We start from the raw sequence: 21,239 nt of genomic DNA, 5'->3' as shown, positions 1-21,239 counted from the left end.
CATTCACAGGGATCCAGAGTGCAGTTCAAGGAAGACAGCTCTTTAAAGAATAGCCCATATAATTCAGGCTGATTTTTAGCTACAAGGCAGAGAAGCACGGGGCAGTAGGTATTTAGGATGCACCACCTCGTGCCAGAACTCCATCTGTGTTCTGGCTACACCATCCAGCCACATATTTTAGCATTCAGTAGAGATCAGAAGGGAATAAATAAAATAGTTAACAATGCATGGGATTGTAGAAGAAAACCATCTAAATTAGCTTTTCTCATAACTGCACTTTTGACTAGAGATAACAGCATTTCTGTGCTTTTAAAGACACCAAAAGCACCCTATAAAGAAATACCGGAACGATCAAGTTACACAAAAATGCATTTTTAAAAAAATTCCTGTGGTGAAACTTGTGTCACGAAAAGGCACCTAAAAAAGTCACTGTTCTTGGAAAAATATCTTTGAAGATCACTGCTATTTCAAGCAGCCTTTCTCCAAGTCTTAGCATAGGCTGCCATGGCTGTCTTGAGCTCAAGCTCAGTTTGGGGGTATCTTAGTTCAAACAAAACATTCAGAGGACCAAAGACAGGAGTTTTGTAGAAATAGATGAGATGTAACAAGAATGGTCATTCTTGGTTTGGGTCTTAGATACTTGTAAACTTCAAAAACATAAAAAGAGCAAAATGAGAACACAGATTTGTTGAACAAATATAAAGAATGCACTGTTTGTGCTGCTGCTAATACAAATTAGGCAAGTATTTCTTCAGACCACATTTGTTTTATTTGGTGTACCATGGCTACAGTACCCTGCAAACTTTTATTAGGAGAATGGTTTCAGAGAAACATGGAACAAAGTGTTGTGCTACTACTTTTACTGCTGTAGTTTCAGGAAGAGAATGAGCAAGTTAGTTTTGTCCCTGGCCATCAGAGGGTGAGGGAGAAGAAAAAAGAAAAACAAAGCATCAGCTTCACTGCTCACATGATGGTGCATAAACCACAAACTTAACACACTTAAACCTAAAATCACAGCAGAGAGGGGAACCTGAAAAATGTTGCATGTTTAAAGCAAGTGTGTGGGATCACCTCAACCCCTTTTCTATACATCAAAATGCCAAATCTTTCCTAGCACCTCCTTAAGCTGGCATCACAGCTTTTTTCCATTACAAATCTGGGAACAGCAAGAACAGGCTATGCTGGCCTGAGATAAATGGGCTACAAACAGAAGGGGCTCATGTAGGGATTGTGTTATTCAGTTGTACATTTAATCAGAAACTCCATTTGTTCAGTCATAGCTCCTGAAGAACAACAGGCTGCCACAAAGCCCAGAACGTCCATGCAGACTGCCCCAGAATACACTGGATCGCCTCCAGAGGCTCTGCCAGCAGGATGCTGACTGGTAAGAAACACTGCTCAAATCTGCACATAAAGTTTTTGTTTAGCTAAAGAACTGCCTATTTCAGGCTTCTGGGATATTTAGGTTATGCTAATTTCCCAATATTGAACTCTCACTTTTTTTCTTTCTCTTTTTTTTTTAAAGAAAAGACAAAACCAGCAAGAAATCATATGGCAACAGTTTCAAAGTGTGATTTGCTTAAATTAATAACAGGTATGTGGAAAGATAGTTAATATATTACATTTCAGTCCACTGCAAACAGTAAAAATACCAAAGGTCCCAAAATTCAGTCTGAGTAAGGCATTACTAAAATCCCCACCCTTACCCTCATAGGCTAAGACATGGCAACAAAATTACCCACCCAATTATTAAAGAAACAGCAATGTTACCAAAACCAACGCACTAAATATACAGAACTACATTACCCAGGTTGAGTTTATTGCAAAACCAGGAAAGAGATAGCAAACCTGAAGTCCATCCTCCAAATTTCAGACTTGTATCACTTGCTCAGCTGTCAGCCACTCACACACACACACACACACACACAGAGCACGCAGCCTGGACACAGAAAATCACTACCACTTTTGAGTTCCCACAGGCCCACAAGAAACGTTAAAACATTTCAGTAAAAAGTTAAAATGAGATCTTTTACCACAAGGACTATAAAATCCCCCCACCCTTGGATTTCTAAGTTTGGGATTCTAAAAGCCATACATAAAAAGGAAGAGATATTTCAATAGCAGAAAGACTACCTTAAAAGTATTAAAGTAAGTCTAAGGAGAGTTAATGCAACTGAAAAAAAATAGAAGAAAGCCTGCACTGCACAGTCAGTGCTTTCATTAACACTGTTGATAAGCTCTAAACTTCTAAATGTAGTAGAGCGTTCATTGGTTTTGATTAACCTTTAATTCAGAAGTTACATTAGAAAAAAACAATTGTAGCAATTCTTTTGAGCTGCTAGTTTCATGAGGAAAAGTCCCTTTCAAAATTTCAATAAATAAGCTGACATGTAAAGTTAGTTGAGGTTGTCATGCAAGACAAGTTACATAACCAAGACTAACTCAATTTTTATAATAAAGGCAACTTGCATTCAAAAATGAACTTTACCCTTACAATTTTATTCAAAGGGTAAACATGAATTAACCCAGCTGTTTACCTGAATTACAAAAGTAACATGATTCAATATGAAAATAAGAAACTGTCTACAAATCTCTGACAGTAATAAATTGCAATATACAATGCATACAGGAGTTATACAGAGCAACAAACTCTTGTACAAAACAAAAATACTTTAATACCTTTAAAATCCAATTATTTCTTTAAAATCATCATGAAAAAGATTTGAGTCAGAACTCACACCTCAATTAGTCAAGCTTCTGGTAGCTACATTACAGCTATTTAATATACAAAGAGATAAATCTCTTCACCAGTCATTAAAACTGCCTCTTCGTTAGAGTTGCACAGGTTTTCCGTCTCGTGTTCCCAGATGGAAAGTTTTCTTCAAAATCATGAGAACTGAATTTGTTGAACACCAGAGATCTAGAGAAAGAAAATGCAAGCTTACATTCCACTGCACCTTTTCTGAAGCTGCAGAGCAGTTAACAGCAAGCAGCCATGAATTCTCAGTGTTGGAGTGGCATGACAGCCACCACCAAAGGCCTAAATAAAATTAATTCTCATATTTCAGAACAGAGCAGTTGAACTAGTGGTTGGATTTTAGCAGCAGAAGGGAGACTAGGGGCCAGGATATAGGATCATACCTGTTGATATGATGTTGTGTAGACCATAACATTCTGCTGTTGGCCATCTGTGGTTATTAAACCTGCTGGCAACTGGTTAGCTGAAAGAAAGAGCATTTTAAAAACGTTAGGCAGGAACTGCTTGATACACAGAGCCTTGTTCAATGTGTCTGTCACCATCAAATAATTGTGGTCCACTCCAGGACTACAGAGCTGTTAATCTCCTGAGTTACTATCCTACACTGGTATAGTCACACTTGTTACCAAGTGTTACAAGTGAGCACGTTTACTCCCATTCAGAAGAAACACATAAAACACAACTTAATTTTGCCCCGAGAGAAAGCAGAATGTCCACACTTGTACACAGGCAAATGGAGTGGAGCTCACCACCCTGACTACTGCAAAGGCCATCTCCAGTGCTCAGTACCCCAAGAAACCTGGAGAATTCAGTTGGCTTTCTTTGAACACAAAGCTAGCACTTGAGCATAGCCATGGGGGAGGAATTCAACTAAATCCCTGCGCTTAATAAGCTGGGATCCATCAGGGACTCCATAATACGGAAGCCCCATGGAAGGCAGAAGAGAGAAACAGGCAATGACAAAAAAAAAAAAAAAAAAAGGCACTGCTAGAGCCAGACATTGCACTGGTTGACTTCAGCGTGTCCTTCAGGACACACACAAGAGCTCCAATTTAACAGAGGAAAGAGGTAGCCAACAAAAGGAGTAAAAAGTACTTCTGAGATACTGAGAGAAAACACAGGGAGCAATGCTCCAAGGTAAACCTTCACAACATGTATGTTGAGCTCTCACACTGAGAGTAGGTGCCTTACAACCGCTATTTGGCAGCAAAGCAGCAAAACTCTTAAATTGTACCTTAAGTCACTGTAGCACAACATTTTCCCTCAGGACACAAACAATGGGGCTTTGTTCTTTCAGTTACTAAGTATAAACAAGATGTAGAACCAATACAAAATTCTGAAAGCACAGCATAATCCTAACAGTTTTCATTTGAAAGCTGATGCTTGATGGTTATGTAATTAAATTTTTGGTTGGTTGACTGGGGTTGTTGTCTTTCTTTTTTTTTTTCCCTTCCTCCTTCATTGAACAAATTTTCAATTGCTTCAGTTGCAGGCTAAGAGATGCATTAAGATCATAGTGAGAGTGGCTCTGGCAGGTCCAAAATTTACTGCCCTTCAATGTGCATGGTCCACATCCAACGCAGCTTAATGGAGAGTCCCTGACCCAGCCCTGGCATGAAGCCATCACAAAGAGCTGAGAGTTATGCCACAGAAGCACAGCTATCATTGCTACTGCTGCAGTGACACCATCATTCATTCTAGTCAGATCTACAGCTGCCCGTGTGGAGAGAAATACCTGCAGCACTTCACATGATCAGCTATAAACCATTTTTTTTGTTTTACTTCCTTCTATTATTGCAACATCTCCTTTGTATCCTTAATCCTGTCAGGGCATTTCTAAAGTTGCTTATTTCAAGTCACAACAACCTAAAGTTTTTCATAGACCACTCTGAGGCTCCTAGGTTTGGAAATTAGGAATCTAAATCTAAGTAATGCAAGGGACTCTTGTTATATTTAGATTCCTAATTTCCAGCCAGTTTTATAACTGGGTCAGAGACCCACTGAGTCTGCTATGCTTCATGTTACCGAAGTCAAACTGAGAATAAAGTGCATTTCCAATCCTGAATAGGTCATTTTAGTCCTCAGGCTCTGAATTTTTGCTAGTTCAGTAGTTTACCAGTGATTTTAGACAAGTATATATCACATACTTCAACTAAATCTTGTCAGTAGATATGGCTAGAGCCGTGCTTCCTAATTCCTCTTGTACCAGCCTAATATTAAACATTACCACCCCATAACATTTAAAAGCCAAGGTGGAAACTACATGTAAGAATCAGCACCGGCAAAGTCAGTGCAAATCCAGAAAAACTGTCAGGTTTTAATCCACAGTAAAAGAAAGAAAAACTACACTGAATGAACACAATACTCCTCACCCTACACCTTCTAGCTGCCAATGCTTCTTACATTCTTTTGAATGTAAGAAATACTAAGTTCTTTAAATTAGACAAAGATGATTTTCTTCTCTGCCTCATTTCTCAAAGATGAGCTCCTCAAGTCATCAAGAGGAGTTCATTTTACTCTTTTCTCCCAATAGTCTTGCAAGTAGAATGAATGGGGCCTAAATATGTAGCTACTGGGGAAAAAGAAAAAAAAAAAGGTTTGCACCTTTCATTACAACTGGTGTTTAAGTGTAGAGAAAAATACCAGCTCTAATATATGCATTTATAAATTTTCTACAACTGACATGAGCTATTACTAGTCCAGGATATACTCCTTGAGTAAGAATACTGATGCCTGAGGGAAGAGCTGTTTTTATAAAAGCTGCAGTAATAACATAATAAATTAAAAAGTATTACTCACTAAATGCTTCTTCTGTGAGCTCCTCACTTAGACCGTCTCCAGGTGTAACTGTTCCCCCAATTCCCTTTTCTCCTTTCATTGCCTAAGAAGAGGGAGCACAAAAAAAGCAGAAAAAAAGAGCTTGAGATTTTTTTCAAAGCCTCACGAGCTCTAGCCAAAGTTTGAAACTTGTAGAAGAGTCACAGTGCAACAGCTGGAGCTTGAAATCCAAGACCTGTAAAACTCCATGGCATTTGAGAATGTGCATATCACATGAGTGTTTCTCATCTCAGCTTTACTCCTGAAACAAAAATTTGGCAATCTAAGACTGTGTAGTTCTAAGAAAGGCTTTTCACCTTCTGCAGAAAGTTCAAAATCTGAGGTAATCCAGAAGGAGCATTTACAAGAAATCGCAGAATCTCACCTACCAAGAATGTGCAACATTTGCTTACCAACCACACACAGGCACCATCACTAAGAGCTGATATTTAAAACCAAGATGTGGAATTTCTTCTCCCACATAAAGGACTACAGCCAGAAAGGATAACAGCACAGAAAGCCAAGGCCCGCAGTCATCTGCATGCAGTTTTACAAGTCTGAAGTTCGATGCTCTATGCTATTACATAAGAACGTCTAGAAAAATAATGTGAGCATAAGAAAGGGTTCTCTGCAACTGCTTGCTGCAGACAAAATATTCAGTGACAAAACAGAAGTGTTTTACCCTGAAGATACCCTTGTTGGAATGGAGATTTAAAACTGATGAGCAAAGCCTTTTAACCCATCCATGCAATTAAAACCCAACACAACTACTCTGCTACCACAGCACCTATAATCTGCAAAAATGGTCAATTAAGAATCAAAGTAGCACAGACCCACTTCAGACTTATTCAGTAGAAGCTGGAACTAGTCAGGCAATACTTGCCTTTTTAATAAAAGCACAAACAGCACTATCACAGCATGCACAACTGCTACACAGAACTGGAAAAAGACAGCACACAGCACTGCTCCAACTTTATATTCCAGGTACTCAGTTATCAAACAAATGTCCTTCTGGGAAGGGGAAGCTTCAAGTGCTGTCAGCAAAACAAATATCATCAGCAAGTCTGACCTAAAAAAATCTTAAGTTTACAAAACAAACTCTGAAGAGCATCCTTATCTGCTGTACTGCCAATTTAGACAGGGAGAGGCAGACCAGAACAAAAAAAACAAGCAGAAGCAAATTCCTTTTTGAAAAGGTCTAAATTGCTGAAAGGAAGAAAGTCACTTTCTGCTAGGGAAGGGATAAATTAAACTCTGGATCACATACCTAGCATATACTATGTATCAAAAGCAAACTGAGGGACAGGCTAAAAAATAATTTTAAAAACTCCATTGAAGCAGATAGTTTTCCATGTAAATCATTATTCTGACATGAGAAAAACAGTTTTTCCTTTTGCAGATCCGAAGTCCAGACAAACAACAGGCATTAGGCCAGTTCCCCAGAGGATGCAGTCAGTACATATTGACTGAACCCGAAGATGGAATTAAACATTCTTAATAGGCGCCTTTAAAGAGCAGAGCAATTTACTACCGCCAATATATTAGAGAATTTATTCAGCTGAAAGCTTTAACTACTCTGAATCAGCAAGTCTAATCAAAATGCTTACTTCCTCCTTTTTCTCTTGACATCCTCTGGAATGCTTTTAAACATTACCATTACTCCCAGACCAAGAGCTGTGAGATACTATGTAAGTTACCCATTATGCAATTCCAACAACAGAGAGCTAAGGATAAACACAACCAGATTAAATAAATGAGGAAATACCCATATATACCAACCTCTCTGAATTTTTGGAGGTATAACTTCAGAGGTTCAACATAGCTATCAAACCCCAAGGTAGACATGGCAAAGAGAATATCCTCTCCATTGATGGTTTTTCTTTTCTCTTGGTGACACCTCTCACTTGCTTCTGACGTTATAAAGCTGATGAATTCACTTACACACTCTTGTACACATTCCTTTGCGTCCTTAGCAATCTAGAAAGGAAAAAGTATGATAAAATCATTAACGAAGACACAAGACTTAAAAAAAACTCACCACAAACCCCCCAAAGAATACACCAGATAAGAGGAGAAACATCCCAAAACCCAATGACAATACCCATTTAGGCAACACCTGCACAGCAAACCACTGGATGTCCTCACTGCTCTATGTACGACCAGCTGCAACGTGATTTTACCCATGTTTTACTATTTCAAGCAGCACAGCCAACTGCCAGGATCTCCTGAAGTCCTAAGTTCTGTAAAAGCCTTTACACACAGGTGCTTCTTGCTTTGCTTACCTATGTCTCTTCAAACCTATTCATTACGATGTCACAGCCTACTTCCTCTTCAAGAGACCTGGTAGTTTCAACCCCACTGCAGTAGATTACCACAAATTCAGCAATGACAAGTATTTTTATCCTGCCTAGATTCAAGGACTAGAATATACACCTAGCAGCAAGCCTTTCTAATGCTTTAGTATTCTGGTATAAATTTACCAAATGAGAATTCAAATGAAGAAACATATGCTCCTGGCAAGAATGAAATAGTTAAGTTTAATTACAGTTTTCAGCCGGACAAAAGTCATTTACCCGACTTAAAATTACACCAAGTATTGGTCATGATTACTCGGGAAGCTGACAGGAGTGAACAAAAAGATTGTAATAAATAAGATTCTTATTCTTCACATGAAAAAAAACTAAAAACTTGAAGCAGTAACTGTGTGCAGAGTCTTCACTAGTTCCTCTGGTATTTTCAGACATTTGGGGGAGATTTTCAGAAGTCATCAACCAGCAGCTTCCCTTGCAGTTTTTCACAAAAAACTATCCTGATTTTTAGAGATAGCTCTACATCCCATATGCTAAATTCTTGAGAAAAATCTCATCTTGATCACTAAAAATTTATGACAATATGGACTGGGGTAGAGTTTTTCACAGCAAAGTTATAAATGAGACATCCAGATCTCCAGAAAGCCCTGAACACTACAAAAATACAAGCAGATGCAAGTAAATTATGTCTTGCTTCTATTTAGAGTATCTCCAAAAAGAGAGATCAGTTTGAGCTAGGGGAAATGTTACTGTGGCTGGGCTTGTATTGGAATACAATAGAGAAACAGCAAGAGCCCTGCAAAGGTTTAAGATAAACAGGTAGAATGATGAAATACTTATACAATCATCAGCTCAGCAGAATGGATTAAAAAGTCTATTCTTAGGAGTAAGAAATAAATAAGGCTTTCAATATCTGGCCTTATCTGCTCCACGGTATAAAGCAGACATCTTAGGTCACTTGGGCAATTGGATGTGTGAATATTTGGGTGATAGAAGGCTAACCATTCTCTTTTCTTCAGGGTGAACACTAGATTTTGGGTTCAGCCAAAATGATTCACTTATTCCAAATTTTATGCACTTCAATGAAAGCAGACTAAATCTCCCAAGAAAATTGCACAGAAAATATTCTTAGTGATTGTTATCAAGTCTGATCCTTTACGACAACTTCAGAGAACACATCTTAAAAAAGGAAGCTCTTTAAAGCCCTAAGAAGAACAGTTCTGGACACTCTAATTACAGCAGTTACTAAAAGCTTTCAGAAATCTAAGAAAAATAGACTTGGTCTCAATCACCTCCTGCTCCTGGGGCATTTTTCCCTTTCCTTTTGTAACATTTTTCTCCAATAAACCAGCATCATTTGGAAAAGTAAGTTGGTCTAATCAGCTCAAGTTCACTGAGAGGAAGGAATAAAAGCCATTAACATACTTTCTTTATCAGACAACTGTATTACCTTTCCTGTTTGGGGTATGGCATTTTTCATTATCCTTGCCACATTTGCAATTGGAAGATATATATCTTGTTCTCTAAAGCTCTCTTTTGAGCCATTTGTATCTTCATGATCATTCATGCTGTCTTCTGTGTCTAATGAAATGAAGAAAAGTTAACAGAAATTATATTTGATAGCAGGCAATAATTTAGTTTAAAATCTTACACTGAAGGATGAAGACCTTTGAAAGCACAGTGTATTAACATCAAAGAAATAATTTAAAAAATAGATGCAACATCAGGGTACCTTTATAAGGATAGCATTTTATCACATTATGCACAAAAGTGTACATGGCTGCTGATAACCAGCCATTCTTAATGCCATGTCAAAATACAAGCTGTTTACTAGAACATCAGTATTTTGTCATTCCCTCAAGGTCTCTGGGCCAACATCAAAAAATCCAACCTCCCCCCTTCAGACTGCAGAAAAAAATGCTCTATACAGTGAGGCATTATGAAAACAACGACAAATTCTTAGCCTGAGAGAAGATAGCAGAGAACAATACGAGAACAGGAAGAAAATATGTATACAAACATAGCACAGAAATAGTAGTATTTACTCTCATTTCTTACCATCGTGAGGCTGTATCACATAGTGACTGCCACCAATGTAATCTCCAGCAATTCCTAACTGAGAAGCATCTGTTGTGGAGCTGTCACCATCCATCTACAACCAGAAGAAGGAAACCTTTCAGGTATGATTGTTACATCACTAAGTGCAGCTATTACTCTAACTCAGCAGATTAATCCAACTATTAGATCAATTTATACAAAGCATAAATATTTTGTTATTGGAGAACAGCATCCCCACTGTCACTCCTGAGTTTTATTGACAGTGGAAATAGTTCAACTGTTTTGTGAGGCTTCCCAAAAAACTCAGCCAGAGGCACAGGCCATGCACAGAATCATTTGGTTCATGTAGCACATACATAGCTCCCGTGAGAGTCTGACCAGAACTTGCAAGGTGTCTCTGAACAACCTTCAAAACCTACACCAGCCCCCTGTTCACTGAATGCTTTACCTATTAATCACTACAGAGAGTGCATCCTTCACTCACCTTTCCCCTCCATGTTGGTTTGTCAAGCCCATCGACAAACTTCTAGCCAGACCACAGGTCCAGCTTTGCATCCTCATCCTCTCTGAGACATCAGTTACTCCTACGTGCCTTCTGAGTCATGTTTTAGCATTCCCTGCTCCTGCCCTGCCTCACTCTCTGGGCATCCTTACGTATTCCTCTCTCAGTGTTCTGATGTGGTGACCAACAAGACTTCTTCATGAGGCTTTGGAGATGTGGTGGTCACAGTTTAACAGGTAACTTAAATGCCAGCAGAAAAAGGGAAGCCAAATGAGTCTGTACTTCCCTCCATCTTACTGACACAAGCTACACACACAGCCCCTGGGGAGGCAGAGCCCAGCTGACTTCACTCACTGACCCCACACCCACTGTGTGGGTACCTTGGGTCTCAAGGATCACGTGGTTGCTGCCAGTGAGACCACAGAGCTCACTTTTTTGCACACCCATTAGTCTAAAGAGGGAGGAAAGGAGGTAAGGAGGGAGAAGCAATGTTGTACTATTTTCGCACCTACCCAGAAATATGAGCATTTAACCTCTCACTAATCTGCACTTTGCTTGTGGCCACAGGGCTGAGTTTCACTTTGAAACCTTCAAGCAACATCTGGTGTTCCACTTGGCCACAGATGCACAAATAACGTGAGCGCTGCTCCCATTCCAACAACAGCTGGATGGAGCCTTAGGAGCTGCTCAAGACAAAAAGACTCTTCCAACTCTTGTTCACTCTACAGAATATTATACACGCTTTTATAAAGAACTCCAGCCCTTTTGCTGAGCTTTTGTAAATCAGCTCCACTTCTTAACACAGCAGCTCTATCCAACGGAAGGGCAGTATTTCAGGTATTAACCCTCCATGTGCCATCCTTTACATAAATTCACTTTGTCCACATTTTGCAGACTCTTTGTTGGGAGATTTAACTTTAATTTCCCATCTCCCAAAGGGTCTGCAGTTTGTTTATTCAGCTTACTGCAATGACAATGCAAGGATATCACAATTCTACATGTCATGATCACCAAAACAGACATCACACACCATTAAGAGAATCGTGCCTTTCTCTTCCTTCTGCACTTTGAAACAATTAAAATTGTGGTCTGGTAAATCCCAAAGGCTACCTGCAAAATTAAGTTAGGGTTTTCTGGTAGTCTTCTTCTCAGTTTCAGCTCTCTGATCCCTACTAGAATTTAATTCAGTATCTCAACAATCATTACTCAGTCCCAGTACAAGATATTTTAAATACCTTGATCTTTTTTTCCCTCTTTTTTTCAATCGTCTGTGAAACATTTCTTCTAAATTACTTCCTTCCTCCAGGATTGCAATATTCTGCAAATTTCTGCCATGATGTGATAACTGGTTTCTGCTTACCTCTGCAGGCTGCTCCATCTGATGCAGCCAAGACCCAGCAACACTAAGAAATCACCTTGCTTTCATCAGGCCAGCTTGCCTTCAAAAGACAACTCCTGCTTGAACCTCTTTCAAACCTCTGCTGCATCTACAGACAGTTTTGGTCATACCAGACCAATACATCCTCAAGGTAATACCTTTGCTTCTATCCTTTTCTGTGTGCACATTTCCAGATCTACTTACAGGATGTATTATTTCACCATTAGTGGAAATTTGTGTAGATGTTTATCAACACTATGAATCTAAAATAGTGATTAGCAAAATTGACAGGAAAAGGCTTGCAACAGAAAAAGGCAGATCTGACTCAGTTAAAGAAAACAGGCACTGACAGCTTAACATCAAACTGAAATTACTTCTGTCGGTATTACTTGAAGAAAGACTTTTCGCTGCCAGGACAACCTTGGGACAAGAGATTAGGGACAGCACTAACAGTCTTCTGCATAATGCTCAGCAAAACCAGGTCTGATCCAGGACCACAGGATAACTCATGTCGGAAGTGGCTGTGGGAGGTCTCTACTCCAACCCCTGCGAAAAGCAGCGTTAGCTCCAAGCTCAGAGCAGAGCACTCAGGGTCTTCTCCAGCCCCATCTTGAAGGCCACCACAGACAGAGCCTGCCCAGCTGCCCCACCAGCCTCCTCCTCAGCCCAGCTGACCTCACGGTGAGGGAGGGAGTGGATCTCAGCACACTACTTCGATCCAAGTAAGCTGATGGCAGAACTTCAGCCAGAATTGTCATTCAATTCAAATCTAGATCCAGGCATCTGAATTTAGCAACTGTAATTAATATGTCATCCAAGTCACGCTCCTCGTATTTCTTTGAGCCCGATGGATGACAAACATGACCTTGCAGGAAAATGTGGACACTGCTATCCCAGTCATCTCATAACAAACAGTTACACACTCACACATTATAGTTTTCATTTCAGATGTTCAAAACTCCAGCCAATGACATTATCTGATTGTAAAGCTCAGCGCAAGTTCTCTAATACATACAACAATGTTCAGAAAATGAGAAAACACTGTTCTCACTACAATGTTGCCACTTAATCCCCCTTCTTTAAACAAACAAAACCCCCAAACAATCAATAAAACCCCTCCAAAACCATGACACAAACAAAATTCTGTGTCCTTGAAGTTGCTCTGGAAAGGCAGCAGTCCACTGTAGCATAGAAACAACACCTTGCCTACACTAACTGCAGTGACTGGGAGACTAAAAAGGCCAACAGTTCTTATGTTGGCCCATTTAGCAGGAAGACCTACTACTTTAGATGGAAGCAGATGGTAGAACAGGCCAAATCCTGGGAGATCTAATCCTAAAAGGTTCAGGTGGGCAAGAACTCTCCTTTCAGATTTTGCTTTAGACCTTCAAGTTGTCACAACTTGCATTAAAGAGCAGTAGCCATTTGCAGATGACACATTACATTTGCATGGCAGTTTCAGCATGCAAACATTGCAATGCCTTTTAATACAAGACCATCTCCTACCTCTGTGTGGCTGCCAAATTGCACGAGGGAGGGCTTCCAACACCGCAGTCCTCCAGCAGCAAGGGCTGTACACCGACTGGAGGAAGCAATTACCACAGGTTGTACATTATCCTCAGCCTCCAGTGCTAGGAAGACAGCGAAGCTCCTTCATGCATACACATGGACTGAATCAAGACTGAGAGCTAAGCATATCAGAAGTGACATGTCAGTCTCTAAAATGACCATGCCACTATTTGATTTCGTCAACCAGGGAGAGTAAATAAGTACAGGACACAAACACTCAGCACTACACTCAAAAGAAAAATCTGAATGTAGAGCAGCAGCACAATGTTTTCTGGTAGTGGTTTTCTGTTTTGTTTTTCATCTCTAATAAAAAAGAATATTACTAGGGATATACAAACTACTGGATACATGGAAATTAAAGAAATATGTTAAAAGAGAAACATTTCAAGGGCATCAAAGAAGGTTCAGTGATAAGATGCAAGTGAATGAACATACAGGTTTACACTGACATCTGGTATAAATATTCTGAAGGATGCTTAAAAAAATTTGCTCCTGTCAGCTGCCCACAACTCAGACTGTTCCTATAATATGTCTAAACTAAACTAATAAAACATCAGTATCTCAAAGTAAATCTTGCATCCTTGTTTAATCTTATAAACTCTCTTTAGAGCGCACTCAGTATCAGTGGCTCAGCTAAATGATTACTAAAGAATGCAAGCCCAAACCTGCTAGCACTGAGAAAGGACTAAAGCTTAGATCAGTGTAAAAGGAAAAACAAAGAAGGAAAAAAAATTTGAAGATTTTTGTTTTCAGAACAGGAAATTTATCTAGAAATGAGTATTTCATGTTGTATTTATTCACCCTGTCTCCCAAAATTGCTACACTACAAGAGGGGCAGTAGAAAATGATATGCAATGAACTGAAGCACTTGGTACACATTCCATGCAGTCATGTCTGCCAAAGAAGCAGGACAGAAATAATAACTAAAGCTGTAGGTAGTAACCAAATCATTCATTTTGCCACACCTTATCACTAGAGATGCAAAGCTGTGAATCAGCACCTAACAGCAGAGATACAAAATTTTATTTGAGCCATCTGCATCCTCTTCTGTTAAGCAGAAAGGGTTTTTTTTAAATTGAAAATACATCTTTAATTTCCTTTTATTTTTCTGGTGATCCTAATTTCCAAACTGAATTCTCACCTGCAGCAAGAAATACCTACTGGTGAATGCATTCATAGGACATTGTTCCAGCAGATACACAAAAATATAATGCTAAACCCCTTAGCACATAGCTAGAACAAAACCAGACGCTGCACTCTCTCTCCAGCTCGGGCTTCTCTAATCCCTTATATGCAGCGTTTTCCCCCACAGCAGGATAACACTGGGAAAAGCAGACCGATGTTGAGAGGACAATGTCACCAAGGCTCGTTAGCATCCGGGCTGTACCGGGATCCTCCCCCTGACCCACGGGGAGGAAACTTTCCCGTATGAAATCCAAAGAGGGCATTGCCCCCTTTCCACCTTCCCACTCCATGTAACAGTCTATCAGTTTCATGTCTTATCCTACAAGCCCCAATTCCACTGACCACAGACCCCCTCCACATGGATCCAGCTGTGCTAGAGCAGCTGGTGGCTCCTTCCCAGGCTGGCTAACATCCACAAGCACTGTTAGCTCCAATATATATGGCTGGACTAAAACCCTCACCTATTTTCACATCAAGGAGTGGGTCAGTGATACAGAGCAAGCAGGAGAAAACGAGTTTCCACGCATTCTCTTTTTTGGCAGTAGAAGAGGGAAGCTGGAGGGGAAAATAAACAAGACGACCAGAGGAACAGAGGCAGTTTCATTGCTTTTCAGAAGCTGGAAGAGGAAAGCAGTGCTGAACACACTGCACCAGCACCTCCTTCCTTCAGCAACCTGACTGAAATCCCTGTATTACCTTTTTTGATACTTTTCTAGCTTTTTTGTGTGTGTGTGTGTGTAAAACTAAGCTTATCTGATTATTAAAGCAGCAATCTATAAGTCCTGTCTTTTTCCTTTTAGAAGTTTGATAACATTTTTAAGTAGGTTATTCTTCCTTTGTTGAAGCAGTAACACAAGTATGCCAAGCAGCTATTTCCTCTCAAGCAACAGGACAAGTAAGAGTTTTACAAAGTTAGTTCAGACCAGACCAATATTTTCAGCCAAATCTGTTGAATTTGCTGACACGTGCTTTTATTCTACCAAAGTTATTTTCCCACATTGTTTAGTACGCATATATATAGTCATGTTTTGCTCTTTTTACAAGCATCCTGCCACTATAACATCAAATTCCAAATACTAAGTTTCTTTAAAACACTACTGCAAAAACTTACTACTAACAGTCAAATTTCTTTCTAAGCAAAATTTTAAATTTTGCTTAGAAAGCGACATTAAATTTACATTTGAAAGGAAGAACCTTGCAAATCTTTTTTAAATGTTGACAAAACAAGGTACCAGACTTGCAAAGTTTCAGTGTCTAATGTTTCATATAAACATTCGTTTTCATTCAATTTCTGAACATTGCCTCCCTTCATGTAATTATTACCACAAATAAAAGAGTTAAGCTTTGAACTGCTGCGACTGTCAAATCCCGGAGTCTAAAGAGTAACACCCAGTGCTCCTAACTTCTCCCAATATAATGCCACAGCTTTAAACGCCAGCAGCCAAGACTGTGTATAACCACCAGCTCAATGCACAGTGCAAAAGCAATTCACACAGGCCTCAAAATGATTCAGACTGAGCCCTCTCGGGTGTCCTCCAGAATTGCAGATGGATTCTGCTTTTACATTGTAACTGTCATGCCACAGGCCACATAAGCAAAGAAACAGAGAAAGCAACTGCTAGCTTATTGTTTAGGAACAGTAGGCTAATGATTACATATAGGCACCATTTCTCCATTCCTGCAACCCAATTAAAGCCAGACTCTGAATACTGCCCAAAGTGGTGCCTGCCATTTTCCTTTTTCCTACCATTTTGCCACAGCTTCTTTTCAGAAAACTGAATTTTATTATTATTTTTTTTAATTTACAGTCACTGCCACTTACCAAGATGCCAAGGAAAGGTTACTACATGTAACAGAGTCCATGAATGGGCCAAAATCCAAATTTCTGTGTTCCTCACTGCCTAGGAATGTTCAGATCATTGTTATCAATAATTTTGCCATCCCAAAAGCAAGCCAAGCACACTAGGTAGCTTCTACCTGACAGTCTTTTTCAGAACAAAATTACTTGGGTTAAGCCCTACAGAAATTGGTAAAGCTAGAAGTTGATTTTCTACTGCTGATGTACTATAGAATATATATTATATCTGCAGAAACATTACTAGAACACGCAATTTTTTTTTGTTTTCCAATAGGATGGTCTGTGAACAACCTCGACAGTACTTTTCAGTTTGTAGCACAAACTACATAATTTCCGGAGGCAGAACAGTGGCTAGCACACACAGGTCTGCCCAAGAACACCTGCCACACACAGAAGAGTTGTGTAGACATTGACAATGGCAGGGTCCCGTCTCTCTCCCATTTGTCATGTGTGTCACAGGACAAGTGCTGACGCCAACCAGCTGCGTCTATGCCACTGCGAGCCGATCGATCCCTTTTCCCGATTTCACGCCCTTCAATGATGCAAACGCAGCCAGCGCTGGGCACGGGGGCCACCCTCCTACTCACACCAGCAGCCTCGGAGCCTTCCTGGCACCCAGCTCACACCGGGTCGAGAGGTAACTCGTCTATCGTGACCCCTTGTTTACAAATGGCACAAGACGACGAGTCCTCAGTTAATCAGCAACTTTATTGTTGGTCACCTTGGCTGTGATTTCCGCGCTGCCCGCACCTGCCCGGGGTCGGCCAGGCGCCTCTGCCAGGTCCCCGCGCAGCCCAAGGCCTCGCATTCCCGCCCGCACGGCCAGCCGGGTACTGGCACCACATCCCGGGGCCTCGCCCTACGCTCCTCATCCCTGCAAAATACCGCCAAACCTTCCAGGAAATTTCGGTCCCGGTAACGGCGCCGAGGGGACCAAATGGAGAGACCGGGCCCCAGCGGTCCCGCTGCCCGGCTCTCGGCCCGACCAGGGGCCGTGGGCGTGGTGGGGGTCCCGGCCACTCGCTCCCGCGGCGAGGGGAGGGGGCTCGGCCGGGCGGACACAAAAGAGCGCGGAGCCCCCTCCGCCCGGCGCGGCCGCCACAAAGCCGCGGCCCCGGGACGCGGCGAGCGCGGCCGGCGCGGAGACGGAGGGATGGCGGGAGGCCGTGCGCCCTGCGAGCGCCCGCCGCTTCTCTGCGGGCGGTGCGGGGTGCCGACCGGCCGCGGGGCAGCTCCGCCTGCTGCCCCCACCCCTGCCTAGGCCGCAAAATGGAGCCCGAGCGGGGAGGGCCCCGCGGAGCGAGAGGGACACCGGCGGTGGCAGCCGCCCCGCCGCCCCTGCCGACACCCCCCCTCGCCGCCGCCTCCCTCCCTCCCTGCCCGCCCGCTCCGCTCCCCTCCCCGCCCGCCCACCCCGCTCGGCTCCCCGGCCGCGCGGTCCCCGCGGCTCCGGCCGCACAAAGCGACGCGCGGCCGGTGCGGGGCCCGGGGCGGCAGCCCCGCACTTCCTGGTGCCCGCGGCGGCGGCGCGGCGGCAGCGCCGGGGCCCGGGGAGGGAGACGGACATTTCATTCGAGCCTGCAGTGGAACCGGTTACCAATCATTGGCCGGAGCCAGGCACAAACCTCCAGTGCGGCCCTGGTTGGCTCCCTCCGCAAATCGGCTGTTTGGTTGGACGGAAAATGGCTGCGAAGGAACCAGTCCCAGCGCGGAGCCCCGCTTCCCGCAGCCCGGCTGCCCTCCCTCCGCGCCGCCTCCCCGCCACTCGCGCCGGCTCTTCCCTCAGCGCGCGCCCTCCCGCCGGGCTCGCCCTGCCCGCCTCCTTTATGGAGCGGCCGGGCCGGGGGCGCCGGGAGCTCCCCCCGCGCGGGGCCGGGGCTGCCACCGGCGGCTGTGCCCGCCTCAGGGCTCGGCCCCGCAGGGCTGCTGCTGCTGCTGCTGCTGGCGATTGTGTAGCGGGGCCTCTGACCGGGGGCAGCTCTTCCCTGTGGCCTCGGTCTCACGGAATCACAAATGGGTCAGGTCGGAAGGGACCACAGTGTGTCATCTGGTCCAACCTCCCTGCTCGAGCAGAGTCATCCTACAGCACAAGGCACAGGGTTGCATCCCGGCGGCTCTGGAATATCTCCAGTGAGGGAAGACTCCAGTGTCTCTGGGCAACCTGTTCCAGTGCGTGGTCACCACACAGCGAAGAAAGGCTTCCTCATGTTCAGGTGGAGCTTCCTGTGCATCAGTTCCTGCCCGTTGTCTCTTGTCCTGTTGCTTGTTACCACCAAAAATGCCTGTCTTCATCCTCTGACACCCTCCCTCCAGGTACTGATAGACATTGATGAGGTCCCCTTTGAATCCCTTCTTGAGGCTGAACAGGACCAGCTCCTCCAGCCTTTCCTCATAAGAGAGGTGCTCCAGTCCCCCAGTTGTCCTCCTTGCCCTAGGAGGAGGGGGCTGGGGGAGAGTGGCCAGCTGTGTCCTGCTGGCCTTGTTCCTGACCTCACCCCCACTGTCTCAATAGCTGATGCCCTTTGTCAGCAAGGCAGGCACCATTACGTGAAGGTTCCTTAGATCTGTTCCAACCTGTCCTACACCTGCATCAAGATTCACCAGCTGAAAGAAGAACAGGTTACATCCCCAGGGACTTCCAACATTTCGCACAGCCTGAGAAAGAAGAGGCTGATGAAGAGGAGTTCCCTGAAGGAGGAGGATGGCTCATGGAACCTAGGTCCAACCAAATATTTGGTGGAACAGAACCTTGGGTGAGGGGATCTGTATTATCCCTTTCCCCTCAAAAAGTAAAATTTCACTGCAAACCAAAAAGAATCATCTCCCCTGGTGATACGGGGCTTAAAGAGAACATTTTTCTTCCACTTTTAGGCTTTGTTCTGAAGAAATATGGGCTGCTGAGTGAACATATTAGTTGGACTGACTTCTCCACTGAGATTTATAAACCTCTCTTATGAAGCATTTATATGAAACACTTCATAATCCACCAGTCCTTCCATTCACTAGAATCAGAAAGAGCCAAAAGGCAGCCAAAGACATTCCACACACCTGCCACCAACATGTGTATGTGCAATCTCCACAATGGAGGTAATAATATTTTTGGTTTGTGTAATTCTTAATAACCTGTAGTAATTCTTCATTATTTGAGGGTCTTAAGTATTTTAACTCAACTAGTATGAAAATCACATTTCACAATAGCTTCTGCTAACGTCCTCTTCTGGTTAATATCTGATAAATACTGTACACTCCTCTCCTAGGTCTCTTCTGGTACTGGGATTTACACAAAGCAGAACTCAATAAACCTTACACATTTCCACATGGTTTCACATAACAATAGTTTCACATGCTTTGATATATCGTAAAGATTTAGATTCACTCAAAATGTCCAAGTCTTTGGAATGTTTTGAGTTTAAAGTGAAACATCAAGCCAGAAGAATTTTGCGTGGCCATGGGTTTTTACTGCAAATGCCATATGCAGCTTAATGCTGCCTCATGGGTACTATGACCAGTAATTAGTAATTTTATTTTTTTTTTAATGCCAGAAGATGTTAAGTAATGCAAGAATATTCACTATGTCTGGGACCTTAGGGGATGCATTTTCCCCTTTATCAGTTTTATAGCTTGTGTTCAAACACGAGGATATACTACTAATCTGTGCACTCTTAAGATCTTTGGTTGGATTTTGTCAGGTCAGCCCAGAACTTCACAAGTGATTAGAAAAATGAACGCTGACCAGTGTGCAGGTTTTTCAGGTCACGAAGCAGACAGTGCCCTTTTCTTGAGCTGCTAGTCACTGGTTTTGAATCTTCTTGAAAACACAGCCCTCAATTTTTTCTACAGCATTTTTTTCAAACTTGAAATGAAGATATTGTATGGATGCCTTAAGTTTTAGCTTTCATGTTTTTCAGATTCTGTGTTGCCCAGGGGCAAGGCATCAGTTTGTCCTGTGGTTTTTTTACTGATATCTATCAATGTTGTATTGATGGGAAAACTACCTATCCACTTCTACTCAGCACTTTTCTTTAGGATAGGATAGTGGGAACAAGTTTTTGCTGTCACTGCTGACAGAACAGCACTCAGTGGTTAAACTTGTCAGCCAGCTGGAGTCAGCGAATCCAAGCCAGCATTCTCATTTACATACATTTTATTTTGTGTTCCTCCATTTCTGTCACACACTTGTCACTCAGTCTTCAATTGGTTTGTTATTTTATTCCTATGTTAAGTATATTCTCAAGTTCCACATTTTGTGAGGCTGTGATCTACTTCCCAAGATTGTCATTTTGTGCCTAAAATTTCCGGTGAGGAAAACAGAATCTTCAGGTATCTTCTATTCTATGTAGTAGGTTTTAGCTAAGGTGAGCAAGGGTACCTCTTTAAACCAGAACAGATATATCAGCTTGTTCCAGAATGTGCCTTACTCATTCTGTGGACTCTGTCATTTGGAAAAATATGTGCTTGAAATAAGAAATACCGATTTTTGTAGAAATAGCACTGGATGTACGGTGGGTGAGTTGTTCATCTAACTTTCTCCAGAGTTCTCAAAACTGTGAGATTCTTAGTGTAATAGACTAGAAATAGGTCTGTCATCAAACTTTGAACTTCATGGGGCTTCAGGAACTGGTATTCTTTCTTAATAATGATCTGTCTAATGTTCACTATCTTTGTTTTTGTAGATCAGAGCATTCTTAATTGTATTCCTAAATAAAAGATACTTGAAGCTGCAACAGACCTAAGCAATGCTATCTGAAAAAGACAAAATGTGGAAATCCAGAAGAAATTATATACAGGTAATTATCCAAGTCAGA

At 42.3% G+C, this 21,239-nt stretch overlaps 1 protein-coding gene across 5 annotated transcripts; it reads right to left on the bottom strand.

Moving 5' to 3' along the window:
• Positions 1–746: 746 nt before the first annotated feature.
• Positions 747–18,201, bottom strand: NFYB (nuclear transcription factor Y subunit beta). 5 transcript variants are annotated; one of them, XM_058420350.1, is made up of 8 exons: positions 16,399–16,459; positions 13,329–13,404; positions 9,943–10,036; positions 9,335–9,465; positions 7,355–7,552; positions 5,558–5,639; positions 3,142–3,213; positions 747–2,920 (listed from the first exon to the last, which is right to left on the bottom strand). In XM_058420350.1, the coding sequence occupies exons 1-8, from the start codon at positions 16,437–16,439 to the stop codon at positions 2,832–2,834; spliced, it is 783 nt and encodes a 260-aa protein (XP_058276333.1). In that variant the 5' UTR covers positions 16,440–16,459; the 3' UTR covers positions 747–2,831. The 5 variants fall into 5 exon arrangements, with proteins under 5 accessions (XP_058276333.1, XP_039918635.1, XP_039918636.1 ...); XM_040062701.1 differs by lacking the exons at positions 13,329–13,404; positions 16,399–16,459 and adding an exon at positions 18,060–18,201 and having other exon boundaries at positions 3,142–3,221; XM_040062702.1 differs by lacking the exons at positions 13,329–13,404; positions 16,399–16,459 and adding an exon at positions 17,328–17,351 and having other exon boundaries at positions 3,142–3,221.
• Positions 18,202–21,239: the final 3,038 nt, after the last annotated feature.

Source organism: Hirundo rustica, chromosome 4 (assembly GCF_015227805.2).
Source record: "Hirundo rustica isolate bHirRus1 chromosome 4, bHirRus1.pri.v3, whole genome shotgun sequence".
In the NCBI taxonomy this organism is placed as follows: Eukaryota; Metazoa; Chordata; class Aves; order Passeriformes; family Hirundinidae; genus Hirundo; species Hirundo rustica.
This window is presented reverse-complemented; position numbering and strand designations above follow the sequence as displayed.